The sequence below is a fragment of the Pan paniscus genome, chromosome 10 (genome assembly GCF_029289425.2).
Source record: "Pan paniscus chromosome 10, NHGRI_mPanPan1-v2.0_pri, whole genome shotgun sequence".
In the NCBI taxonomy this organism is placed as follows: domain Eukaryota; kingdom Metazoa; phylum Chordata; class Mammalia; order Primates; family Hominidae; genus Pan; species Pan paniscus.
This window is the reverse complement of record NC_073259.2, coordinates 44,105,145-44,132,086: the sequence shown is the minus strand read 5'-3', so window position 1 is coordinate 44,132,086 and position 26,942 is coordinate 44,105,145. Positions and strand designations below refer to the sequence as shown.

The window sequence follows — 26,942 nt, the reverse complement described above, 5'->3', positions numbered from 1 at the left end:
ATCGATCCGAAGGAGACAGCGCGGGGAGGGGGACGCTAGGGGCAGACACCCTCCCTCCTGCGCGCACACACGCGCGCGCGCACACACACCACACACAGAGTCACACACACAAGCCATAGGGCCTCGCAGGCAGGGAGACGGCTCCGGGACTGGAGAGAGGCAGCGCCGCCGAAAGCGGCCGCGAGGAGGGGCGAGGCGGCGCGGGGAGCCCTGGGTCCCGCTCCCAGGTCCGGGGCCCCGCGCGCACACCGGCCCAGAGACAGCCTCGCAGACACTCGTAGGCGCGCACGCGCACCCTCTCCCCTCCCCCTCCCCTCCCCCTCCCCTCCCGCCGCCTCCCGGCCGGACGATGGATCCCTGCAGATCCCAGGGCTGAGAGCACCGCGCACCGCACCGAGCCCGGGCAGACCGAGCCGAGGCGAGCGAGCCAGAGAGCCAGCGCGCGCGGGCGGGCGGGCGGACAGATCGGAGCCGAGCGGGGCCGGGCGGGCCGCTCCCTGCAGGGCTCTGCGCGGCGTGCCGCGGCGGCCGCGGGCTCCGGCCCCGGGCCATGAGCCCCTCCGCGACTCGGCGCTGAGCCCGCGACCGGTCCAGCGCCCCAGGACCCGCCGCCGGCTGCCGGCTTGCCGAAGCCCCCTCAGGTGGGTTTCCGATACCCCTGCCTTTGGCCGCGAGGCTCCTCGGTACCCCGAAGCCGGGACTCTCCTCCCTCTGGATTTCCCTTGCTGCTGGGGCGGCTCGGTGGCTGGGGAGGGGGGCGGGGGCCGAGCTGGGGATCTGACTGCGACGAGAAGCTGGACTGGGGGTGGGGGGGGGCTGCGTCCGGGGCGGGGACAGCTCGCTGTCATAGGGAACCGCGCCCCCCCTCCATACATCCACCTCGGGCAGCCCGCCACCCCCCACTCCCAACATACACACAGCCTGCGCTTATATGAGAACTGGAGACACCCGCAGGTGAGGACTCAGGCTGGGCCCCTCCCTAGATGTAGCCACCTCCCTGGGGGTTTTCTGGCCACAGTTTAGCCCTTAGGACCACAGCCCCGTCCAGGGAATACCCGTGACCAGGACAGGAGCTCCTTACCCCGGGGTCAGCCCATCTGGGTGAGTTTTCATCTCCAGGATGGGGTGGATATTCTTGTCCCAGAGTGACCCCACATCTGGAGGGAACTCCTGCGCCTGCCTATGGGTGCATCGGGACTTCCCCCTCAACCTCGGATGACTATATCTGGGGTCTCCCCGGGCCTGGGAAGCTTCTCTGGGGAGCATTCTCTTGGCCTGACCTGACCCCCTGTGCCTCTGTATTTGGAGGAACCCTGGATGTGTCCCTTGGTCAGCCACCTCTGGGCTTGCAAAGCAGGGAAGTCTTCTGCCCGAGGAATGGTGACCTCTGGAGATGAGGATTCTGGATGGGCACATGTGGAGGGGCTCCATGTGTACTTTCATCCCAGGACAATGACAGACTGTCCCTCCCTCCTCCCCCAGGATCCCCTCGACAAGGATGGAACTGAAGGCCGAGGAGGAGGAGGTGGGTGGCGTCCAGCCGGTGAGCATCCAGGCCTTCGCCAGCAGCTCCACGCTGCACGGCCTGGCCCACATCTTCTCCTACGAGCGGCTGTCTCTGAAGCGGGCACTGTGGGCCCTGTGCTTCCTGGGCTCGCTGGCTGTGCTGCTGTGTGTGTGCACCGAGCGTGTGCAGTACTACTTCCACTACCACCATGTCACCAAGCTCGACGAGGTGGCTGCCTCTCAGCTTACCTTCCCTGCTGTCACGCTGTGCAACCTCAACGAGTTCCGCTTTAGCCAAGTCTCCAAGAATGACCTGTATCATGCTGGGGAGCTGCTGGCCCTGCTCAACAACAGGTGGGTGGCTCCCACCCTCCCTCAGCCCTGCTCCTGGAGTCGCTTGAGTTCCAGTCAGGATGTCTGCCTCCCTGACCCACCATAGAGCCCAGCCAACCCTGCCCTTTAACCCACCCCCACCCCCAAACCTGCCACTCACAGCAGAGGAGTTAGGGTGCTGCTGAGCACCCAGTTAAGGGCACCCAGCCTCCGATCCCAGCATAGTCCAGAACAGCTCGACCCCCACCCAGCCTGAGGTATGAGACATTGTCACCCTCTCTGGAGTGAGCTTTACCCTCATTCTGGCCACTCTGTCTTGACCTTCTCGTCAGTTGGGGGATTGGGACAGAACATCTTTAAAGGGTAGAAACTACAGTATAAAAGCCACAGCCCCTGCCTTGTCTCTCTGCCCACCTTATCCATGCTTCCTCTCACCCATGTGCTGGGATGCCCTGCCCCTGGGCAGCCACTACAGTTCCTCCTGTCATTTCAGACCCATGTGGTAGAGCCTCTGCCTGCCCAGCTCTCCTTCCTTGCTTACACCTGGGACTGATCCCCAGGGCTGGAGGCTGCCCCCATCACCCAAGTTGGGTGCAGGACACTGATGGCTGTACTGACCCGTGTGTCACTCACCCCCGGACCCCAGGTATGAGATACCAGACACACAGATGGCAGATGAAAAGCAGCTGGAGATACTGCAGGACAAAGCCAACTTCCGCAGCTTCAAACCCAAACCCTTCAACATGCGTGAGTTCTACGACCGAGCTGGGCACGACATTCGAGACATGCTGCTCTCCTGCCATTTCCGGGGGGAGGTCTGCAGCGCTGAAGACTTCAAGGTGGTGAGTCCCCTCGTGTGGGGTGTGAGTCAGCCTGGCCCACAGAGGAGGAGGAGGAGACAAGGAGCAGGCTGGGCCTCTCCGGGTGCTTGCTACTCTGGGAGAGGAAGTTGTATGTCCTGGGGTTTGCTTCTAGTAGAAGGAGAGTTTGTTCAGCATAGGGGCACATTTGCACTCACTGCATGAGCACCTGAGCCTCAGCCTTGCAGCCATGATGGCAGGAAAGAGAGCCTACAGTGCACAACACACACATATATGCACACACGCGCGTGGTCTGGCATAGCCACAAACCCACCAAGCTTACCTTCTAGGCCACAGGTGTCAGAGCTGAGCAGACAGGTGGGTAAGCTACAGCCTTGTTACTTGTAGTGAGGTCCAGGACCATCAACTGGGAGCTTGAAAGGAATGCAGGACTTTGCCCCTCCACTTCCCAAACCTACTGAACCAGAATCTCCATCTAATAAGATCCTCAGGTGACTGGAGTATACACTAAAGTTTGAGAAGCACCGTGAAGCACAAGTAAGGGAAACCTTCTCTTAAATAGCCAGACAGTAACTCCCTGTGTGCCATCCGCACCCATACATAGACACATACACTGTTTGGTTAGGTTCCCTGCTTGCCAGCAAGAGCCACAGAGCCAGGGTCTGAGGAAAGGAAGGCCATCGGGACACCCAGTCATGGCTGCCCTGGAGGCTTCCTTTGCATCTTAAAATGGAGATGCCCCACAGATGTGGCTGCCTCAGGCCAGCACCTCAGGGAGGGCATAGGGAAACTGATTTTGGCATCTGATGTGCTGGGCAACCCTGGGCAAGTCACACAGATTCCTGAAGGTTAAGACCTGGACCCGGATGGCAAAGAGACCAGAGGCTCCGGAGCCATGCAGGAACAATAACACCAAATGAATGGACAATGCTTGTAACTCTTTCAAATGCTTTCTAGGCTCTCCCCTCAATCCCCTTGATACATAATCACATTTCCTCTATTTTACAAATGCACAAAACTGAGACACAGGCAGAATGATTTACCCAAGCTCACACAGTTAGTGACAGGTGACAGGTTCAGGATTAGAACCCATGTCTTGTTAAGCTGAAAATGTCCTTTACTCTTTTAATTAATATTGTGGACCCTGGGGTTATTGTGTCCACTTCAAATTCTTGCCAGTCTTTTCCAGGACCCTTTGCTCTCTATGCCTACTCAGCTCTCGGATTCTCTCCCTTCTTCCTGCCTATTTTCTCCCCGCTTGCTTGCTTCCTCCTGCAGTATGGGAATATGAAGTGTATTTGTGCAGAAAGGATGGCGCCATAGTCATGCTTAGTGTTTCTTGCTGTGCAAGACTTCCCAATCTCCTTAAGCCTTGCTCTGCAGACCAGTTTCATTGGCCTTTGTCAATCCTGCTGGACAAAGTTCACATGACTGCACTCTTTGCTGAGCCAAGCTGATGGGGAGCTTAGCCGAGATGCAAGAACCAGTTCCTTCCCTCTCTTACTGCTTCATAACAGGAGAGTCCTGGATTCCCCAGAGCTTGAGACCAGAGGGTTTGCAGTCTCACAAGTGCTGCTCCCAAGAGTAATAGGACTGTAGGTGAAGGTGGAAGCAAAAGCCAGAGCCCCCTCCCTCCAACACACCCAACACACAAGCAGGAGGGACCTGTGAGAAAGATGGAGAAAACATATTTGTTTGAGTGGTTTGTAGTGTTGGATGAGGGAGGGAAGTGCTTGGCTCAATCTGAGGAAGTGCTAAGATATAAATTTGGGCACAGTTAGTCCATAGAAAGTATTCAGTTGAGGCTCCATCTGTCCATCATGTCCAGAAAGATTCCAAGTGGTGATGCTAAGATAACATTTGGTTGATGGTAATGGAGACCCTGAGATGTGATTGGTCCATGCTGTCTGAGGGGACCATTCTAAGTAGTCAGACGGAGATGTGATTGGCTTACAAAGTTCTGGAGCAGTCTGAATTATTCCTCTTACTCGGGGGTAGAGACACACAGGCTAGCACCCTGCAGCCCCAGCTGTGACCCTTCTTGCTTCTGGGTTGTCAGGGAAGACCAGGTTTTTGCTGTTTTGCAGCCCATGTCAAAGACCTGACCCTGAATTTTGCTGGACTCAAAGCTCTCACTCCTCCCTCTGCTCTCTTCAGTTGATTTCATTGCCAGCCCCTCTCCATGTCAAGAGCTCTACCCATAGGGATGTTCCCACACAGATGGGCGTCTGGCTGGAGTCCATGTCTGACACCTCCCCGGTGGAGAAGGGCCTGGCAGGCTCTCTCCTCCAGCTCCCCAGTCCTAAGGGCTCCCACACTCCTTGCCTGATACTCCATGCTCCCCCTTCTCTCCTCAGTCTCATGATTAACATCCTTGCCATTCTCTGCTAGGCCAAGAGATGTGTTGGGAGTGTGTCTCTAGCCCTGGGCAGATGTAGCACTGACAGGAAACACCTGTCTATAGGGTCGATCTAAGGGAGACCATCTTGGCATCTTCTGCAGCCTTCAGAGCAGAGGTTCTTCACTGAGGAAAGAAGGTAGTCAGGGAAGAGAGGCTTTGTGGTTAGGGCTTTGGTTGCTCTTTCAGTAGCTCAGGAAGAAGCTGCTGGGCCCCATCCAACAGGATTGCTGTGGGATACCACCCCCCACTGTCCAAGACCTTGCTCAATGCTTTTGCAAAGTATAGTGTGCGGGGGCACGTGTGGACTCTTTTGTAGATTTCTAAGGGCAACCCTCATCTCAACAATAAGAATCCTGTTTCTCAAGGCTGGTTGGGGGAGGCATAAGAAGACAATTCAGGGAGGCTACTCTGGTCACTCAAAGACCCCAGCTCCCCTGATGAGGATCTGCAGTAACAGGCATTTCTCCAGATGTGCTCCTGGATCTAGCTCAACCCCAGGGAATAGTGGGTGGTCACAAAGCATTTGGCCAGGGTCCATCCCCCAGGTGTGGCTGAGTCAGCTTGGGAGGGTGGGGGTGAATATGGGGAGCCTGAGCTGAATCTGGGAGAGACTGGTTTGGAAATCCTTCGGGACTGAAGAGGGAGAAGGGCAGGGCAGGGAGTATCCCCACAGCAACCTGGCTGGGAAGGTCTCAATAGCTGCCTCCTGAGCAACCACAGTGACCCAACCACAAGGCCCCCTCTTCCCGGCCACCTCCTTTTCTTCCTGGTAGGGTGTGTTGTTGCCAAGACAACAGGGTCCGTGGCTCCTCTCTCCTGCCCCACCTTGAGGCCAGCCAGGCCAAGGCAGGGCAGGGGTTCCATGGAGGGGGGCTGGGGTGCAGCTGTCTGCTGGTGTCTGGGTGGGGGCCAGAGAAGTGAGCACAGTCGCAGCTGGTGCCAGCCTCCAGCTGCACCTTATCTGTCCCTGGCAGTGGGAGCAGCTGATGTGGCCAGAATGCTGAGCAGCAGCAAGGGGAGGGGGCTGGCAGATGGTCACCCAGTCTGCCCTATGCCACCCCCTCCTCCGCTGAGACCTAGACCCTTTGCCTAGCGGAGAGAGAAGCAGGAATTCATTTCTGGGGCCTGGAAGAGAAGGAAGAGGAGGGCAGAGTGGAAATGCTGGGGTGGGCATGTGGTGTGACTCAATCTCTCTCAGGAGGGTGAAATTGGGGGACAGGAATCCCTGGGAGGGGTCCACAGGAGTCCTTCTCAGGACCCTGGATTGGAGACCAGAATCTCCCAGGGAAGAGGTGGAGTGAATGGGGATGAGCACAGAAGCCTCCCCTGCAATCCACTGCTAGGTTCTGAAGGGGCCCGGGCATCCCCTGGAGCACCTAGGGAAGTAAGATGCTGCAATGAGAGGTGGCTATGGGCGCCTGATCCTGGGACCCAAAGTGGGGAGACAGAAGTCATCTTAAAGCAGGAGAGCCAGGGATGGCAGTGCCCGGCAAGAGCCAGGACTAGCATGGAGTTTATTCATCCCTAGGGCCCACCCCTCATCCCCACACCCCATGCTGCCCCATAGAAGCTCAGACCAGAAGTCCCCTGGGAGGGCCTGACCTTACTACTGGGGTCTGCACCCTCCAGCTAGGCAGGGAGTGGAGGGGCTGCTGAAGGGAAAGGCTGCCCAGACTGCCATGCAGAGAGGGGTAGGGGAATCTCGGGCAGCCCCACCCAGAGGCCTGGTGGTCTTCATGGGTGGGAAGGGGGAACATGCACAGATTGCAGAGGGATAGAAGAGGCCGACCTGGAGACAGTAACTTTAGAGGAGGGGTTCATGGGGTTCATGAACTTTGGGGGAAGGGTTCCTGCCCTAGGGGTTCATGGCTACCACCTCCTGCCTTATCCTTCTCATCTGTCCCTCTCTCCCAGGAAGTGCCTAAACTGAACACAGGTGGGTGGAGAGAGGAGACGGGAGCAGAGCCCACTGCAGTTGCAGGAATCCAGTGGTTGGTCCCTGGGTTGGGGTCTCAGATGTCTCCTTTTGCCTCTCTCTCAGACACAGATACACACAAACATCCTTCAGGTAGCCCAATTTCCTCTCTCACCTCTTCCCCTTCTCCTCAGACCCCAGCCATTTCTGACTCCATCCCTCTCTCAGACAGCTATCAGCTAAGAACTACTCTAAGCTAATTGACCTGGGGGCTGTTGGCTAAAGTAATAGGGAATTCAGTAACTAAGTGCCTCTGGGGGCCAAACCTGGAAGTGGAGGGCTGGGGAGGAGCACCTCTAAGTCTTGGGACTTTGTCACTGCCCAGCTGGTGGAGAACTCCTGGATATGGCCACTGCATGCCCAGTGTGTCCTGGAGGCAGAAGGGTAGGCCCACAGAGAGGCTCGGAATGTTCTGCTATGGATGGAGGTTGCTTCTGAGTGTGTTTCAGTTTTGTGGAAAGTAATTTCAATTCTCTGGGGATAGCGAGGGAGACAGAATATTCAGAATGAGAAGCTGGGATTAGGGGAGCGTTAAGCTCCACTGGATTCATTCCCATAGCAGACAGTGCCACTTCCATGTGCCAGGTCCTGCGCTGGGGCAGTTAAGTGCAGCACGGAAGGTTCAGGGCTGAGAGCCATGGGGGTGGTACTAAAGGGGGCCCAGTGGGGTGGGCTTCAGAACAAGGGGGAACATGCTGGGGATGAGCAGACTCTCAACATCCAGGGGGAGTCCTCCCAATCTCCCCAGCCAAACTCAGCCTCTCGGAAAATGCCAGGTTTGTAGAATATGTTGGTGTCTCCCCAGCTAACTAAATCAACCGGCCAATTCTCTCCGGCCATTCTTCCGCCTTGGCCAACCCCTGCCCACCCCCACCCCCAAGCTTTCCCTCACTTGTATGTTTGGGGTGGCCAATGCAGAAGCCTCTACCTTCTGACCTATAACGTCCCAGTCAGGACCCTTAGATGTGCATTCTGGGAGGCAAAGCTGGAAGGAGGCAGTGAGAATGAGAAGGGGTGCCTAGCTGGGTGGAGGATAGGACTGGGCATTAGGGCTCCTGGTCTCTATTTTGGGCAAAGTTCCACCTGGCCCCACTTCTTAGCTTCTAAGCCCAATCTCCTGTAAGGAGGTTGTAAAATTATTCTTTATTGAGGGGCAGCCCTTCCTCTAGGACTCTTTGGCCAAGACCACGCTGCCCCATGTGTAATGGATGTGCAGCGCCAACCTACCTGGACACAGGAATTGGACATCTTCCTCATAGAATATTTAAAAATGATCATGAAGCTGCTGTGTATTCACCTTAAAGGGAAGTTCCCTTAAGGAACTGTAAGGACAGACACTGCCACCCCAGGCTCTCCAAGGCCACTCTCCAGGGAGAGGGAGGGTCAATTGTGATCTTTCTGAGATCCCATCAGTTCTTGGATAGAAAATGCTTTCCCACCCTTCTGCATGCCCTCTGTGTGGCTGACAGTTCTGGGGGCCCAGGAGGTTGGGCTGTGCAGCTTAGTGCCATGTGTCTCTAGTTGGTGTCACACCAGCATGCCAGGCTGAGAACATCCCTGGGGGTGAGACTGCGGCAGTGGCCTTGGCCATGGACAGCAGCCATCTCAGACTTCCTCACAACACCCTCACCACATATGCGCCCCGAGCATGCAAGCACACATGTGCACCTCTGTGTGTGTCTGCGGGGAAGTGTGAATGTAGAGTGTGAAGTGGAAGCATGTGGAGGTGTATGGGGGCCCATGCAGCTTGGCGTGTGTGGCTGTGGGAGAAAGCTTCTGTGTAGGCAAACCTCTGGTTGCATGCAGAGCACATACTAGCAAAATTAAACATCTCTTTCAGTTGTGCTTTGCAATTTACAAATTCCCTTTACTTTAGCTCACGTGATCTTCATAATTCTTGTAGGAAGGAAATTATTAACATCTTCATTGGAAAGATGGGAAAACTGAGGCTCAGAGGAGTTGTGTTACTTGCCTGAGGTCACACAGCTGGGAAATGACAGAGTGGGACCCTGACTTCAGATCTTCTAAGTCCGGGTTTTTTGTGTGTGGCTGTAGGAGTGTGTATGGAGGAGGGTGCTCTGTTGAGAAGCAGTGTGGAGAGGCAGGAAGGGCAAGAAAGGGTATAGAGAAGAGACCCTAGGAATCCCGTTCCCAAGTTGAGTAGGCCTAGTTTTTTGATGCTTTTGTCTTTTCATTGCATCATCAGGCCAAGTGCCAATCTTAGGTGAACCCACCACCGGTTTTCCCCAGGGTCACACCAGGGCAGTCAGGACCTCCCTGAGGAAGTCACATACCAGGGCAGCTTAGTATCACATTGCATTCATGCTCAACATCCTTAAATGGGCGTGCAGTGCTGCCTGGCAACCCCACTGTGTTTTCCTGGTCGACTTGCTCTCTCTGATGACTACTTCGAACTTCTCCACTCTTCTCAGTCACCCTTCCTAGCTCCTCTCTCACCCTCAGCGGATGACCTTGGCTACCACTTACTTCACTGAGAAAATAGAAGCCTCAGACAAGATCTTGTCCTTCTTCTGGGTACCAAGCCCTAGAAGGGAACATTCATCTTATCTAGGATAAAGTCTCAACTTAGAATTTTCATCTTATTCCTTCTGCCTTTTTAAGATCTTTCTCCTGCTAATTCTGTCTCTCCCTGCTCTACAGTTGGTCGCTCTTTCTCAAGTGAAACCCCATTGACAATGAAACATGCTGAAGATGCTCTTGTCTTAAAATACATAGCTGTAACGACAGCTAACATATATTGAGAACTTGCTATGTATCGGTCTTTGTGCTAAGATAAAAACTAAAACATATGTGTCTCTCAACTCCACGGCACCTGCCAGCTCCTATAGTATCTCTCTGCTTCCCTTTACAAAGTTCCTAAAAGTGATATGTTTATTTCACTGTTTCTATTTCCTCATCTCTAACTCACTTTCTGATCCACTCCAGGCTGCCTTCTTCCCCCATCATCACCATTCCTCCTAAATGGATCTAGCTAAGGCCGGTGGTCACCTTCATGTTGCCGAATCCAGCAAATTTTTTTTTATTATTCTCGATCTCTCAATAGCATTTAAAATAGTTGCCCACCAACTCTTCTGTTGTTTTTTTTTTTTTTTTTTGAGACGGAGTTTTGCTCTTGTTGCTCAGGCTGGAGTGCAGTGGCACCATCTCAGCTCACTGCAACCTCCGCCTCCTGGGTTCAAGCAATTCTCCTGCCTCAGCCTCCTGAGTAGCTGGATTACAGATGCGTGCCACCATGTGTGGCTATTTTTTTTTTTTTTTGTATTTTTCGTAGAGACAGGTTTTCTCCATGTTGGTCAGGCTGGTCTCGAGCTCCCGACCTCAGGTGATCCGCCTGTCTCTGCCTCCCAGAGTGCTGGGATTACAGGCGTGAGCCACTGCGCCCGGCCCCCACCACCTCTTTTTTGAACTATTCGCTTTCCTGACAATCATACTCTCTTTGTTTTCCTCCTATGTCTACCCACTCCTCTGTCTCTTTGCCAGTTCATTTTCTTCTACTTGGCCATTTAGTGTCATCACTACTCAAGGCTCAATCTCAAGCTTTAATCTTCTTTTAAATCATAAGAGTACAATGCACCAGCTTGAAAAATTTTTACACTGGTATGTCTTACAGTGTAGTATTTTGCATATTACATTGGTATAAAACATTTCCAGTACCCCAGAAAGTTCCTTCAGGCTGTTTCCTAGTCAATGTTACCCCATAAGAGTTAACCACTATTCAAACAGTATAGATCAATTTCCCTCATTCTTGAACTTCTTGGAGTATATGTATCCTCCATACAGTGTATACCCTTTTGTGTCTGTTTGTTTTGTTTTGTTTTGCTTGTGATTATGTCTGTGAGATTTAGCCATGTTGTTGTGTGTGGGAGTGGTTAGTTCTTTTTTGATGCTGTATAGTATCTCATTATATGAATATGCCACAATTGATCCATTCTACTGATGCTAGACATTTGGGTTGTTACTAGTTTTTGGCTCTTATCTATAAAGCTACTATGAACATTTTTGTTCATGTTTTTTGGTTGATATATGCACTCATTTCTCCTGGGCACATGACTAGCTATGGAGCTATGGTTAAGTCATAGGGTATGATTCTGTTTAGCTTTAGTGGATACTGCCAAATCAGACCTTTTTTTCTATCTTTTTTTTAAACTTTATATTCTATTCTTGGGCAGTCTCATCTTCACTCATCACTTCAATTACCATCTACACACTGACAACTGCCAAATTTATGTCTCAGCCCAGCTCTCTCCTCTTAGCATCAGCTCCAGTCGCCAATTTTCCCACTTAACGTCTCTACTTGGATGTCCCTAAGACTCCTCAAAACCTGCATGTGCAAAACCAAAGTCATCATCTTACCTCCCAAACTAGTTCTTTACCTGTGTGCCTGATCTAGTGAGCCACCCACTGTTCACCCCGTCATGCAAACCAGAAATCATCCCTGACACTCCATCTCCCTCACCTGCCTTGACAGGATCTGCCACTTTTGCCTCATAAACATCTCCACTCTACCCCCTGTTCCGGGCCATCCCACCACTGCATGTCTCTTTGGGCCACGGCAATGGCTCCTCGACAGGCCTTCCAGCAGCCCTTCTATATCCTTCACTCTGCAGCCAGAGTGGTCTTTTCAAATCAAAGCTCTGATCACTTGAACGCCTTCCATGGGGAGTCTTTCATTGTCCCTCAGCCAGAATCCTCACCGTGGCCTTTAAGGCCCTGAGTGACCTGGGTCCTCCCTGCCTTTACCCACCTCTCCAGCCACACTTGCCCCTTCTCATCTCTCTCCTTCCAGGCCTTTGCATACACTCTGTTCTCTCTCTGGAATATCCTCCCTCCTCCACAGGGGTAAGCGCTAGTGCGCACGTGCACACACACAAATATATATACACACACACACCATTACCTAATTACTCCTCTTTATTTATTTTTTATTTTATTTATTTATTTATTATTTTATTTATTTTTTTTGAGACAGAATCTCGTTCTATTGCCTGGGCTGGAGTGCAGTGGTGCAATCTTAGCTCACTGCAACTTCCACATCCTTGGTTCAAGCAAGTCTCATGCCTCAGCCTCCCAAGTAGCTGAGATTACAGTCATGTGTCACCATGCCTGGCTAATTTTTGTATTTTTAGTAGATAAGGGGTTTCACCATGGTGGCCAGGCTGGTCTTGAACTCCTGGCCTCAAGTGATCCGCCCACTTCAGCCTCCCAAAGTGCTGGGATTACAGGCATAAGCCACCGCGCCCAGCCTCCTCTTTATTCTTTAGACTGTAATTCAAACATCATTTCCTCAGAGAAAGCTTCCTTAATTCCCCAGTCTGGGGCAAGTCCCTCTGTCATTCACTCTGATAGAGTCATTTTTTTTTTTCATAGCACTTATGGTTTGCAATTAGATATTTGTTTTTTTCATTTTTGAATTGAGGTCTGTCTTCCCTGTTCAACAGTAAGCTCCATGAGGGCAGATCCATGATGTGTTCTCCACTGTGTCAATGAGTAAATGCAAGAATGAAGAAGCAAGGGATTTGGAGACAGATGACCTCATTCCAGCCTCCAGCCCACTTCTTGCTCTCCCTAAGACTTGAATAGGCTGGTGTGGCTCAGTTTTCTCACTTGTCAGATGGGAATGAAGTTACTCAAACCTGCTTATTTCACTGGGTTGTGTGAGGATCCCATGAGATAACAATTGAAAACCATGAAGCATTACACAGACATGAGGGGTGGCTGGAATGAAGAAAGGGATATAGAAAAAGTCAGAAACCACTCAGCACACACTGCTAAAGAGAAGGTCTGGGTGGGGGGCGCTGTATGCTTGGACAGAGGGTTCAGGACTGAGTGCAGCTCTGTGTGTGTGTCTGCTTGGGCACCTCTCCAGGGGCCCTCTGTGTATGCCCTTTGACACTTTCCTCATCCCCCAATTACTTGAACAAGATGAAGATGGGAAAGAATGTTAGAAGAATAAGCATTTGTTTGAACAAGCATACAGGCGATGGAGGAGAGAGGACGTGCAGTTGGGTGTGTGTGTGTGTGTTGGGGTGTGTGCGTGTTGGGGTGTGTGTGTGTTGGGGCGTGTGTGTGTGTGTTGGGGTGTGTGTGTCGCCCCACACCAGGGCTGCGTGTCTGTGTGGTAATGTGCAAGTGTGCAGTGTGGTCTTGGTTGCTGTGGGGGAAGAGGTATTCAGTTGCACCCAACTTACTGTCCTTTGGCACTGTCTGTGCGTGCACACCCTTGTCTTTGCTGGGGCTCCCAAGCTGGAAGCTCCCGCTGCCTTAGCTGCTTCCTTCTGGAAATCAATCTACTTCCCCTTCCAAAACATCTGAAGGAGGGGGACAGTGCCCTCTAGTGGGAACGCATGGGCAGCTGCAGCTTCCTCAGCCCAAGCCTCAGCCCCACTCCACCCAAGTCTGGAAGTCCTCTCTGAAGCACTTCCTGGGGAATGCAAAGGAGGAGGCCCCTGCCCTCTGAGAGCTCAAGATCTGGCAGGCAGGAAAAAGATACACACAGGACAGGACACACGGGTTCATGCAGGAGAAGCCTGAGGACAGCAGCTGAAGGTGGGGGAGTCTCTCCTCATCTCTGCAATGACTTATCTCTGGTTGCCCTGGGTGTTCCTGGCCTTCCTTGCTTCCTGTTCCTGCACATGGTCTCTTGGTCCTGCTCTTTTGCTCTCGGTCATTACTCATAGCTGTAGGGCCTTGAGCAGAACTGGACCCTTTAGTCTATTCCCTGGGTGGGCACTAACAGCGCCCTGTGGAGTCGGGAGGATTCTTGGAGGAGGTAACATGTGAGTAGGATCTTGAAAAATGAGTAGGAATTCTCCAGATGGAGTCCAGGGAAGGCACAGGACTGTGGATGAGCCTCGTGTGTCTGGGGACGGGTGGTGGTGGCTGGATGCTGGCCTGAGGTGGAGGGTACATTGCTTTCAGCATTTTTTTTTTTTTTTTTTTTTTGAGACGGAGTCTTGCTCTGTCCCCCAGGCTGGAGTGCAGTGGCTCAGTCTTGGCTCACTGCAAGCTCCACCTCCTGGGTTCACACCATTCTCCTGCCTCAGCCTCCCGAGTAGCTGGGACCACAGGCGCCTGCCACCACGGCTGGCTAAATTTTTTTGTTTTTGTTTTTTTTTGTATTTTTAGTAGAGACAGGGTTTCACTGTGTTAGCCAGGATGGTCTTGATCTCCTGACCTCTTGATCTGTCCACCTCGACCTCCCAAAGTGCTGGGATTACAGGCGTGAGCCACCGCGCCCGGCTGCTTTCAGCTTTGTGGGGCTACAAGAGAGGACTAAATTTTGCCAGGAGGCAGTGGGGAGTGAGAGAAGGTCTTTACTTTTTTGAGATGGAGCCTTGTTCTGTCGCCCAGGCTGGAGTGCAGTGGTGCGATCTCGGCTCACTGCAACCTCCGCCTCCCGGGTTCAAGCGATTCTTCTGCCTCAACCTCCCAAGCAGCTGGAACTACAGGCGCGTGCCACCATGCCTGGCTAGAGAAGGTCTTTAAGCAGAAGAATGGTCAGAGTCACACAACTCGAACTAAAGGTGGGGAGAAACTGCAGGGAGGCAGGGAGACCAGCTGAGAGGCTGTTGTTTAGGCAAAAGAGGAGGGCAGTGGCAGAAAGAGGAGGACAGTGGCTGTTGTTTAGGCCAGTCTGAGGGCAGTGGCAGAAGGATGGAGAGGGGCGAGAGCTCAAGACTCTGCCTCTGAGGCCTCTTTGTCCCTGGCAGCAAAGCTGAGGCCAAAGGTTCCACATCACTCAGTTCTGCTAGAACCTGACACCCTGCCTCACATCCCCAATACACTCTAGGGTCTCTGCAAATGGAGAAGGGAAGATGGTGGGAGCAGGGAGGGAGAAGAGAGGAGGAGTAAGGGGAACATGGCCTGGGGCTAGGGGATGCTTAAGGAATGGGGAGGCCCAAGCAGACCCACCTAGCCCCGGTCTAGCCCCACTGCTCCTCCTCTGGCCCTGCAGAGAAAGCGTTAATCTGCTATACCTCCCTCCCCCGCTTCCCCTCCTCCCCTCGGGTCACCTTCTTGGCCCTGGAGACTTGGCTGGTGGCTCAAGTTCCTCAACCAGTGGCCCTGAGTAATCAGAACACACAGAGGGGCCAGGGGCCTGGGGGCAGGGAATGGTAAATTAGCGGTAGGGGAGCCTCAGAGACTGAGGCCGGGAGTCTGCAAGGCTGAGGGTTTTGGTGGGAACCCCAAGTTGGTTCCCAATACTCTCTACCTGACCCAGGTCCCCCTGCCCCACCCCCAGCACTGATCTCAATTTCTTCCACCCACCAGAGAATTCCTCGAACAAACTAAACTGTTCGAGGGGCGGGGGGCAAGCCAAAAAGGGTAGTGGTGATCTGCCAGGAAGCTTTCCCACTGCAGGAGACAGGGTCCCTCCCCCTAGTGCCGGGAACCGGTCAGAAATGAGTCTGTGGTCAGTGAGAGACTGCTGCTAATGGAACCTGGGCTGGCCCACAAGCCACAGGAGGGGTAGGGGAGAGGAAAGGAACCAAAATACATCTCAGCATAGGGGGGTAGGACGAGGGCTGGTAATGCTGTCCCGAAATAGAGCTGGGGCCAGGGAGGGAGGGGAAGAGAAACAGGGTCGGGGACTGGAATTGGAGGTCTGAGAGAGTACCTGGTGGTGGGGCACGGAGGGGCTCAGGTATCCCAGAGGAATAACTGGACGAGGGAGAATAAGGGAGAGGACCCAGAATTGGGATGAGGACACTGAGGGATATGCTGAGGAACAGATTGGAGGATGACAGAGAGCATGAGTGTGTGTTGTGTGTGTCCTGGGGGGGTGGGGACTGTGGTCGCTGTGATCATCATGGCAGTGGGCGCAAAGGATGGTGCTAGGTCCCGTCTCACCTGGGAGGGGTGGGTTCCAGGAATCCCAGCCCTAGGCTTTTCCAGGGTTTCCACTCTGTCCTAAACCCTCTCTGTGCTGCCGGAGCTGGTGACAGGAAAGGGGCTCCAGCCCCCTGCTCTCCATCAGCCTCCCTTTCCCACTGCCATCAATTATTCATCAGCCCAGACACCCGCCCTCCCTGGCAGGGCAGGCTGGTCCTCCTCCCATGCCCCGCCCCAGCCACACTGCCACAGAGGCCCTGGTGAGGAAGGACGGCCAGCCAGGCTGAGATACCTGGCTGATGGGCTGGGTGGCTGGCTCTGCCAGACTCTGCCTGGAGTCACATCGCCTTCCTCTCTGGCACCTTCCCCCTTCCTCCTGCAAATCCCTGGCACCAGGAAGCCCCTGGAGAAAATGCCCATCCAGATCTTCTGCTCCATGTCATTCTCCTCTGGAGAGGAAGCCCCAGGGCCCTTGGGAGATATTTGGGATCCCCGCCACCATCAGCAGCAGCAGGACATCTCAGAATCGGAAGAGGAGGAAGAAGAGAAGGAAAAGGAGGCAGTGAGGAAGGAGGCCAGTGAGGGGCATTCACCCATGGACTTGGTGGCCTTTGCCAACAGCTGCACCCTCCATGGCACCAACCACATTTTTGTGGAGGGGGGTCCAGGGCCAAGGCAGGTGCTGTGGGCGGTGGCCTTTGTCCTGGCACTGGGTGCCTTCCTGTGCCAGGTAGGGGACCGCATTGCTTATTACCTCAGCTACCCACACGTGACCCTTCTAAACGAAGTGGCCACCACGGAGCTGGCCTTCCCGGCAGTCACCCTCTGCAACACTAATGCTGTGCGGCTGTCCCAGCTCAGCTACCCTGACTTGCTTTATTTGGCCCCCATGCTGGGACTGGATGAAAGTGATGACCCCGGGGTGCCCCTGGCTCCACCGGGCCCTGAGGCCTTCTCTGGGGAGCCCTTTAACCTGCACCGCTTCTACAATCGCTCCTGCCACCGGCTGGAGGACATGCTGCTCTATTGCTCCTACCAAGGGGGACCCTGCGGCCCTCACAACTTCTCAGTGGTGAGTGGAGCCCCATGCCTGCCACAGTACCCCAAGAGTGTCCGCCATGGCTGTCCCTGACTGTCACCTCCTGGGGTTGGGGCTGGGGCTGGGGCTGATGACTATGCTGCCCCCTACCTCATCTGGCTGACACAGGCCAGAGCTCACCCAGGAGTCCGGGGCCTGGAGCTGGGCTGGTATTCCCAGGTCCACACCAGTGCTGCTTTTCCTGTTAGAATCTTGAAACACGTCTGTCTTAGTTGGTATTTTGCTGCTGCCTCCCAACATGTCCTCCAGCTTTACCTGCCCTTCTCAAGACTTCCTCATGGTCCAGCAGGGCCCGGGACCTTGCTCCATCTGTGAGGTCAACCTTTGATCTGTTGGTGGACGCCAGTGCCTGGCCAGTTGTTCACTATTTTGACTAGCACCCATGGACTGAAGCTGGGGTGGGTGCTGCCTGGTCTCTGGTGGTACAAGAGAAGGGAGTGAAAGGGAGACAGTAGAGGGGTGGGGATATCCCCCAACCCCACCCCACCGTGGCCCTTGTCAGCATCTCCTGCAGCAGGGACTTCAGTGCATCTTCACTTGGTCTTCCTGTGCCCTCCTATGGACACCCCACCCCCACCAGCTCTGTGTGTGTGTGTGTGTGTGTGTGTGTGTGTGTCTGAGGGTAAATAACAGATCTCTAAATCATATCCCTCTCCCCAGCTTTAAGTGGCCAGGGACCCTCTTCCTAGGGGAAGCTCTCACTGGGAACTGTCCTTCTGCTTGGCCCCCCACCCAGGGGTCCAGGGCTTTCCCTGCTAGGGGGCCACCTGGTACCCCACTGTCTCTCCTAAGTTCATCTTCCAGGTCTGTCTGGCCCGACTGCTCTCCTGCCCCACCAGCTCCCAGATGCCAGGCCTTCCCTGCCCCACACACCCATCCCTCAGTCCTCCACCCCCTCCCTAGCGTAGAGGCAGGGGGTGTCATCATACCCGTGCATCATGGGATGACTGCAGGCATACAGGGGCCTGGGGGTTTGGGCCACTGGGCCTCAGAGAGGCCAGGAGCCATAGGAATGTGTCTACCTCTGGGCCTGAGAGTAGAGCAGACAGTTCTCACCCAGGCCCACCAGGTGGCAGCAGCAATCCACTGTACAGCAGCCCAGTCCTCTGAACCGGCACAAGACAGGGCTGCTAGCCGGCCTCAGACACCTCTAATCCCATACAACTCCGGATGGAGTGTAGGCATGGGCATATGTCCAGCCTGGAGCCTGTGGCTGGGTGCCGCAAGACCTGGTCATGGGGCTGGGGACTAGGAGCCCTTGGAGTTCTCTCTTTGCCTCATCTCTGGACCTCACCCACAAAGTGGGGAGAGCAGTATGTCTCCTCTTCTGGAGGTCAATGGAGGAGGCTGTTCTAGGAAGGGGGAAGGGGGCAAAGACCGTATTCCCTAGTAACCTACTGCCATTGCTGCTCCAGTCTGGCCTGAAACTCTTTTGTCTCTCCCCTGCTCTGGGCTGTATTGACTCACCTTATGACCTGTTTTGTGGACTTTGTCACCATCCAGCAGTAGTAAAAGCACAGCCACCCCAACTTGGGGACATTCAAGGAGGCTGTGGGGAAAAGGCCAAGAATAACTGGTTTACTTTTCTCTTTGCAGCTTTTTAATCAGCACTGTGACCAGGGCTGCACTGGGGCATGGAGTGGGGAGAAGACTGGGGAGACAGCCCCTGGGGCTGAGATATCTTCTGAGGCCCTCCTAGTTTTGCAAAAGCATTAACGCACACACCATGGCCTGGGGGCTCAGTCCCAAGTGCTGGAAGAAGAGGTGCTGGTGCTTGGTTGAGTGTGGTCCTTGGCATGGCAACTGGGTCTACTTTCAGGTTCTGCTGATAATGGGATAATGGAATAATGATGGACCCAAGGGGCTAGGGGCTGAATGAAACCAAAAAACTGAGTTTGGCTGGGCACGGTGGCTCATGCCTGTAATCCCAACACTTTGGGAGGCTGAGGCAGGCGGATCACCTGAGGTCAGGAGTTTGAGACCAGCCTGGCCAACAGGGTGAAACCCCGTCTCTACTAAAAATACAAAAATTAGCCGGGTGTGATATTGTGCACTTGTAATCCCAGCTACTTGGGAGGCTGAGGCAGGAGAATCACTTGAGCCCAGGAGGCGGAAGTTGCAGTGAGCTGAGATCGCACCACTGCACTCCAGCCTGGGCAACAGAGCAAGACTCCATCTCAAAAAAAAAAAAACTGAGTTTGGGTCTTGGGGAAAGCAGAATTTCAGATTCCCAGAGTGAAATCTAGGAGAAGAGAAGATATGTCTTGGAGGGCCTCAGGAGCTTGGGCCTGAGGAAAGTGTCCCAAGGAGGGGCCGTGTTAGGATCCTGGTGATGAAAATGTATATGTCAGGGTCCTGGCGGGAAAAAGACAGCTACTTGATGATTTAATTGAAGACTTTAACAAAGGGACTGCTGACAGAGCTGGGGGCAGGGTTAAGGAAACGCATAAGGGGGACTGAGGCAGTGAGCAGTACTAGGAAATCGTTATCACTTCTAGGCTGAAGAAGCACAAAAGAAGACAGTGCTCTGTAGGGAGCCCTGGCAGGATCTGTAATCATGGAGGGCCTAAGCCACTACTAGAGCTACAGAGGGGCGAGGGCTGGGGAAGGATTCATACCCCAATCTTTCCTCCTGCCTTCTGAGCCATTACCAATACCTCCCAACTGTCAACCCCAACTAGAAGCCCATGCAGGTGGCAAAGGAGCTCAGGCGATGCACCCTACCAGGAACAGTTTTCCAGGGCACACAGAGGGCAAGAAAGGGCGAGAAACAGGTGGGAGAGGGGAGCAAATGGAGAATGGGCTGCACGGGAGGAACCATTCCCAAAGGGTGTTGAGATTCCAACAGCTGGGGTGGCTAGGAACAGCCCTTGGTGAGTAGAGGGTGCTGGCAGGACTCTTAGGCTCTCCACTCTGCCCTCGCCAGGTCTTCACACGCTATGGAAAGTGCTACACGTTCAACTCGGGCCGAGATGGGCGGCCGCGGCTGAAGACCATGAAGGGTGGGACGGGCAATGGGCTGGAAATCATGCTGGACATCCAGCAGGACGAGTACCTGCCTGTGTGGGGGGAGACTGGTACGTCACCCACTTCAGGGGCCCCTCTGCATGGCTCTAGGCCCCAGCCTCTGCCAGGGGATTCCTGGGCTTCACTGTGAGACCTGGGCAGGGCCCGGGCTTTCCCCTCTCCCCCCAGCATCTCACCATCTGTATCACTGACTCTACCTGATTTCCACACTCACATCTCTCTGGCTCCCACTTCCTGGTTCAGTTACTCTCCAAGGTAACCAGCCATCCTCTTCCATCAATGCCGCCGCCACTCTATAAATAACTCCCTCTCTTCTCAGGCTGCCTGCCTGTCTGGTCTCGGGGGGCCTTGGGGCAGAGAGAGATGGGGGAAAAGGGAAAAAGGGAGTGGGAGAAATGGAGAGCATCTGAAACAGTGACACTCTGGGAGAAAGTATTTGAAACATCAAGATGCAGAGCAGAAGCCAGGTAAGAAAAGAAGTGTGTAGGATGCAGGGGTCATCGGAGCAGCTCAGAGCTGGTAAACCCAGAAGGAGGCTGGGGGTGGGCTAGGACCCTATAGACTTCCCCCACCCCAGCCCCAGTGCACCCTATGCTTATTTCCAGGAGAGGTAGGATGTCCCCAGGTCTGAGGGGTGTTAGGGAGTCAGGAGCCCTCCCAACCCACACACTCCTCATTCCCCTAGACGAGACGTCCTTCGAAGCAGGCATCAAAGTGCAGATCCATAGTCAGGATGAACCTCCTTTCATCGACCAGCTGGGCTTTGGCGTGGCCCCAGGCTTCCAGACCTTTGTGGCCTGCCAGGAGCAGCGGGTGAGAGGGCCATGGGAGGCTGGTCCTGGGGTGGGGTATTGAGGGGTCCAGATGGAGTGGTGGGCAATCAGTAATGGGAAGGACAGGTGAGCAAGGACCTGGGTGGTAATCTGGCTAGTCAGAAGCATGAGTGATCGAATGAACAAGAATGCTCTGTAAACTCTGAGACCTTTGGAGGCTGCAGAGGGAGAGGGGAGCAGAACTCCAGAGATCTGCATCTTGTCAGAGGAGTCCATCAAGCTGATTTGGGGAGAAGTCCCCGCACTCCCCCAGCTCCCCGGCTCTCCCAGCAGCTCATCTACCTGCCCCCGCCCTGGGGCACCTGCAAAGCTGTTACCATGGACTCGGATTTGGATTTCTTCGACTCCTACAGCATCACTGCCTGCCGCATCGACTGTGAGACGCGCTACCTGGTGGAGAACTGCAACTGCCGCATGGTGCACATGCCAGGTCAGGCCTGGGGCTCCGAGCATACTCCTGGGGTCCCTGGGCCTTTGCTGCCCTTCACTAGCTCCCCATCCATATCAATCTCCCAACCCCAGTTCCAGCCCACCCCATCCCACACCCACCTGGCTCATGTCTCTCTGACCTCAGTTCCCGCCTGCACCCCCAGGGATGGGTGGGAAGGGTCTAGAAGGTATGGACCTGGAGTGGGTCACTTCTGGGGCAGCATGGGGGCCTGCCAGTCCTCCCTTCCCATCTTCTCCCAGCTTACACCTTCTAGGCCTTTGATACTACCACCATCACCAGACCCCTTGAATCCCCATCCTGCATCATTATCTTTTCTCCTCTGTAGGGGATGCCCCATACTGTACTCCAGAGCAGTACAAGGAGTGTGCAGATCCTGCTCTGGGTGAGCGCCCCTGGCCTGGGGCAGTCTGGGGGAGGGAAAAGTTGCTGCCAGCCACGTGCGCAGGAGTTTCAGGTCACGCTCCCAGAAGCCTCACATAACTCCTGGACTGGGCTGCACCCTCTCTTGTGTCTGACATTAAAGCTGAGAATGGTCAGTCATGGTGGCTTACACCTGTAATCCCAGCACTTTGGGAGGCTGAGGTGGGCAAATTGCTTGAGCCCAGGAGTTCGAGACCAGCCTGGTTTCATGGTGAAACCCTGACTCTATGAAAAATTTAAAAAAAATTATGTGGGCATGGTGGCATGTGCCTCTAGTCCCAGCTACTCTGGAGGCTGAGGTGGGAGAATTCCTTGAACCGGTGAGGTGAGGTTGCAGTGAGCCGAGATTGCACCACTGCACTCCAGCCTGGGTGACAGAGCAAGACCCTGTCTGAGAATAATAATAATAATCAATAAAGTTGAGAATAGCATCTTCAGAGGCCCCTATGAAAAATGAACAGAGGTCACCTGGGAATGGCCTTCATCTTCTTTCATCAGCCGCTCAGCTGGTTGACCCTGGAGGGTCCTGAGGAAGTGAGATATAAGAGTAAGAAATATCCATGGGGAGGCTTGGTGAGAATTAGCACACGGTGGACACAGCTGTGAGGGGGCAGCTGGGGTTCTCCTCACTCTCCTAGTTCTCTCTATCTACATCGTTGGTTCAGTGGCCTGCAGGGTTCAGCAGGTAAAGTCCTCAAACATGCCTTAGGCTGGATGGTGAGGTAGGATGTTGGCAGAGTTTAGCATCCAGGCAGGGTGAAGGGCAGGTCACGGAAAGAGAAAGGGGCCCAGAGTTTCTCTGGGCAGAGCTAGGATGTGCATGTGGGAAGGTGCTGGCAGAAGGGCACCACTCAACTGGGACCTCTCACCTGGCTGAGTGCAGACTTCCTGGTGGAGAAGGACCAGGAGTACTGCGTGTGTGAAATGCCTTGCAACCTGACCCGCTATGGCAAGGAGCTGTCCATGGTCAAGATCCCCAGCAAAGCCTCAGCCAAGTACCTGGCCAAGAAGTTCAACAAATCTGAGCAATACATAGGGTAAGGGCTCTGGCTGGGTAGAGCAAGGCCCTTGGGTTGGGACTGTGGAATGGATGAGTGGGGTTTGATGGGGGTGGGGGCTGGCAGGCAGGGGGAACTTGAGATAATACGGGGAAGGTCCAAAAGGCAAGCAAAGAGTCTAGGGTGGGTATGCAGGGAAGATCAAGCCAGAATAAGCAGGGAAGCACCCCTTTATCCTCCCTTTTCATCCTCATTGTTGTAACCGGAGTCACTTTATACTTGATGCATACTGCATATGGTACAGAACATTTTTTCATATATGCCATCTCATTTAATCCTAAAAGGCAGGTATCTCCATCAGCATCTCATTTTATGGATATGGAAACTGAGATTCAGAGAGGCTGCCTTGCCAAGGTCACCTGGTTAGTAAGAGATAGAGATATGACTTGAACCTAGGTCTCCTCCCCCAATCCCTGTGCAGGGAGAACATCCTGGTGCTGGACATTTTCTTTGAAGTCCTCAACTATGAGACCATTGAACAGAAGAAGGCCTATGAGATTGCAGGGCTCCTGGGTGAGCTGCTGATGACACCTGTCCCCTTCTCATGCCATGGGCATGGCGTGGCTCCCTATCATCCAAAAGCAGGGTGCTCACTTCTGTCCCATGAGGGTCCTCCACCCCAGAGGCCCTTCCCCAAACCCTGTTGTCTTGGTAAGTGGTGAGGGAAGGGAACTGAGCCTTCTCTTAGGGCAAAGTGGAAAAGAGAAAAGACAGGCCTGTGGGCATGAGGGAGGGGTAGGCATGGAAGTGGAGACTATTTCATATGCCCCTAAACTAAGAGGGTTGTGGTATTTTGTAAACGATTATTTTTCTTGAAAAACACCTGCTCGTTTTAGAAAGGTAGAAAAACGCAGAAAAGCATAGAGAAGAAAACAAAAATTCCACCTGAATCTGGCTTTGCGATCCTTCTGTGCGAAGGCTACCAATCCCTTTGAGAATACAACTTGCCTGCCCCAGTCCCAGTAAACCCTGCTGCCCCCACGATGTCCTGACCCCACTGACCCCCCTGGCCCCTGCCCCCGCAGGTGACATCGGGGGCCAGATGGGGCTGTTCATCGGGGCCAGCATCCTCACGGTGCTGGAGCTCTTTGACTACGCCTACGAGGTAAGCGGGGGCGAGGCCCGGCGCGGGGCCACGTGGGGGCGGGGTCCAGCCCGCCCACCTGCCCCGTCCCCGTCCTAGGTCATTAAGCACAAGCTGTGCCGACGAGGAAAATGCCAGAAGGAGGCCAAAAGGAGCAGTGCGGACAAGGGCGTGGCCCTCAGCCTGGACGACGTCAAAAGACACGTGAGGGAGCGAGCGAGGGCGCCCTCCAGCCCGCCTGTGCCTCCACCGCCCCAGGAACCCCTGTCCACCCCCGCCCACCCGCCTCTGCCACCACCTTCTCTCCTTTGCCTCCCGAATGCCCCAGCACTACCTGAAGCCCTTCCGAGGGATAACCCGTCCCTGTCCTGTCCCCTTCCCCCAGAACCCGTGCGAGAGCCTCCGGGGCCACCCTGCCGGGATGACATATGCTGCCAACATCCTACCTCACCATCCGGCCCGAGGCACGTTCGAGGACTTTACCTGCTGAGCCCCGCAGGCCGCTGAACCAAAGGCCTAGATGGGGAGGACTAGGAGAGCGAGGGGGCCCCCAGCTGCCTCCTCACATCTGCCCTGGGGACTCCCCACACTCCGGGGCAGATCTTTCCTCTTGTCTGTGGTAAGGAAGGAGTCTTGACCATAGAGTCCTCTCTCTGCCTCTATCCCATTCTTTTTACATTTAACAAAACTAATCTAAAAAAGAACTAAAAAGGGAGAACGGGGCAAGGGACCTCAGGCTGCCCCTCTCTCCTCCATGCTGCCTCCCCTAGCTCCCAGCCTGAATTCTGTCTATCTAGCTGTCTGCCATCTGAGTGTCCATCTACATTCTGCTGCCACCAGTCACCAAAGGCCCTTCCCAGTGAGGGGTGGAAGGGATCTCTGGGGTCTGGAATTTGGCCCCAAACCAGAGAATGTACCTTAAGGGGGAGGGCTAGTGTGGGGGAGGGAGGCTTCCCCAGCCTTAAGAGACCCTCTCAGCCCAGTGACTGTCCCCAAACCCAAGTCTCCTGGCAGGAACTAAAACCTCAGCCCCACTCTCTCACACCATGTGGAATCTCGTGGGGGTCGGGGATCCCCTTAAGAAGTGGTAATGGGGACAAGATGCGGCCCTGGTGCTGTAGGCTACATCCTGATACCTGTAAGTTCACCCCCACCCCACAGCTACTGGAGAGAAATCCCAAGAGGCAGCCCTTCCTCACCATCCCATTAAAGACCTGGCTGGTTAGCGTCCAGCTCAGGGAGAAGGGCGCTAGTGCCTAACCTCACTGGTCCCTCTCCCGGAGGCCCTTGTAGAGGGCCACGTCCATAAATTTTCTTATGGAACTCTCCCACATCCTCTTCCCCAACTTCATTTGCTTCTCTCAACAACCTCATCTGCATTTTCTATTTCTATATGATACAGACTCTATATTGCTATATCTCTGTATATACTTTCCCAGCCCTGTCTGTCTCCACCCCATCCCCTCTTGTCTCTGAGAACCATTCTCCCACCCCAAGTTCCACCTTCTATGTTTCTACTCCCTCCCTGGTCTCTGAATGCCTTCGCCTGTATAAAGAGTTGGACTCTCTCCCCTGGTGTCTGTACTGTGTACACACATCCCTCTGAGAAGCACAAGGAGACGACACGCGCATTGTAACCTTTGCACTGTCTCAGTGGCGACAAAGGAAGCTGTGAATCACAAGCTCTGCCTCTTTCTGGCCTCACCCTGTCCCCCAACCCGGGCATCCTCGGCCCTCCCTGCAGCCTTAACATTCTCTTCCCCTGCTCCTCCTATCCCATTGCCCTTTGCCCAGCTGACAGTGGCATCCCCAGGGAAGGGGTTGCTGTAGAGATAGCCCCCACCCAGGGGTTGGAGGTCTACCCTGGACACTAAGCCAAGTGTGTCAGAGACAGAAGGGAGCTGGGGATTGGCGACTCCTGAAGTTGGGGCAGTGGGATGCTGACAGGCAGAAGCTGAGGTCCTCAGTCAGTGGCCTTTCCTCCTTCTGGGTGCCCAGCCCCCTTTCCTCACCTGATACCCAAGCCCACCACTTTTATTTTCTGGTGAGGTGGGTTTGGGAGGAAAGAGAGGCCTAGAGGAGGAGTTGAAAGCTCTGCTGTTGTCCCACCCTATCTTAATGAGAGACAAGTGAGGTGGAGGGCCTGCCCCCCCTCCCTCCACCAGACACTCCTTCCAGGCCTGAGCCCCAACCCCTCTTCAGGCCTTCCTTCCCTAGCTGTGTCTTGGTCTTCAATCCCAGAACAGGACCTGTGAGCAGCTGCATTGGCCTGGAGCTGGAGAGTAAGGCTATAGGATCTTTGGAATCTCTTGGTTCCTAAGAGTTTCCTCAGAGATCATACCTCCCCAGAGGGAAGCAGGAATGAGGCCAAAAAGTGTGCATTGGATAGGGGAACAGCAGGCAGGGCTCTGGGTGACGCATGCCTCTGGTCTAATAAACTGGGTTTCAACCATCTCCTCTTCAGTGTTGTTCTCTTATTTGAAAAAGTATTTAGATATTCTCACTAAGTGCCTAAAGCTGAGCTTGGTTTGGGGCCAATTAGGGGATGAGTAAGGAGAAGGTTTGAGTAGGGACACTGTGGTCCCCCTGGGATGGGACAGGCTGACCATTATATCAGGAATAGTTTGAACCACTGGGCAGGGAAAGAGGGAGAAGTCAAAGGCAACAAAGTTCCAAAACAGAATCCCCAATACAAAGGATGCTTTAGAGAGAGAGAGCAGAGTCAAAATTCAAGATAAACTGGAACTTATCATAAAATCTGGAAGCAGGCTGGCACGGTGGCTCATGCCCATAATCCCAGCACTTTGGGAGGCTGAGACAGGTGGATCACTTGAGGCCAAGAGTTCGAGATCAGCCTATGCAACATAGTGAAACCTCCATCCCTATTTTTTTTTTTTCTTTTTTGAGATGGAGTCTCGCTCTGTCGCCCAGGCTGGAGTGCAGTGGCGCGATCTCGGCTCACTGCAAGCTCCGCCTCCCGGGTTCACACCATTCCCCTGCCTCAGCCTCCCGAGTAGCTGGGACTACAGGCGCCCGCCACCACGCCCGGCTAATTTTTTTGTGTTTTTAGTAGAGACGGGG

General features: G+C 54.2%; 1 protein-coding gene across 5 annotated transcripts; it reads left to right on the top strand.

Moving 5' to 3' along the window:
- Positions 1–26,319, top strand: ASIC1 (acid sensing ion channel subunit 1). 5 transcript variants are annotated; one of them, XM_034935906.4, is made up of 13 exons: positions 1–641; positions 1,483–1,860; positions 2,486–2,681; positions 19,670–19,762; positions 19,915–20,065; positions 20,701–20,828; positions 21,119–21,278; positions 21,625–21,681; positions 22,603–22,756; positions 23,199–23,290; positions 23,803–23,882; positions 23,961–24,065; positions 24,247–26,319. In XM_034935906.4, the coding sequence occupies exons 2-13, from the start codon at positions 1,499–1,501 to the stop codon at positions 24,349–24,351; spliced, it is 1,683 nt and encodes a 560-aa protein (XP_034791797.1). In that variant the 5' UTR covers positions 1–641; positions 1,483–1,498; the 3' UTR covers positions 24,352–26,319. The 5 variants fall into 5 exon arrangements, with proteins under 5 accessions (XP_034791797.1, XP_034791796.1, XP_034791798.1 ...); XM_034935905.4 differs by having other exon boundaries at positions 85–641; positions 21,122–21,278; XM_034935907.4 differs by lacking the exon at positions 19,670–19,762 and having other exon boundaries at positions 86–641.
- Positions 26,320–26,942: the final 623 nt, after the last annotated feature.

Excerpts from the sequence above, each read along its gene's own strand:
- ASIC1 (XM_008951204.6), top strand. The coding sequence starts at position 16,302 with ATGCCCATCCAGATCTTCTGCTCCATGTCATTCTCCTCTGGAGAGGAA. Across the intron at positions 20,066-20,700 it reads GCCTGTGTGGGGGGAGACTG|ACGAGACGTCCTTCGAAGCA; the intron begins GTACGTCACCCA and ends TCATTCCCCTAG. Across the intron at positions 20,829-21,121 it reads TGGCCTGCCAGGAGCAGCGG|CTCATCTACCTGCCCCCGCC; the intron begins GTGAGAGGGCCA and ends CTCTCCCAGCAG.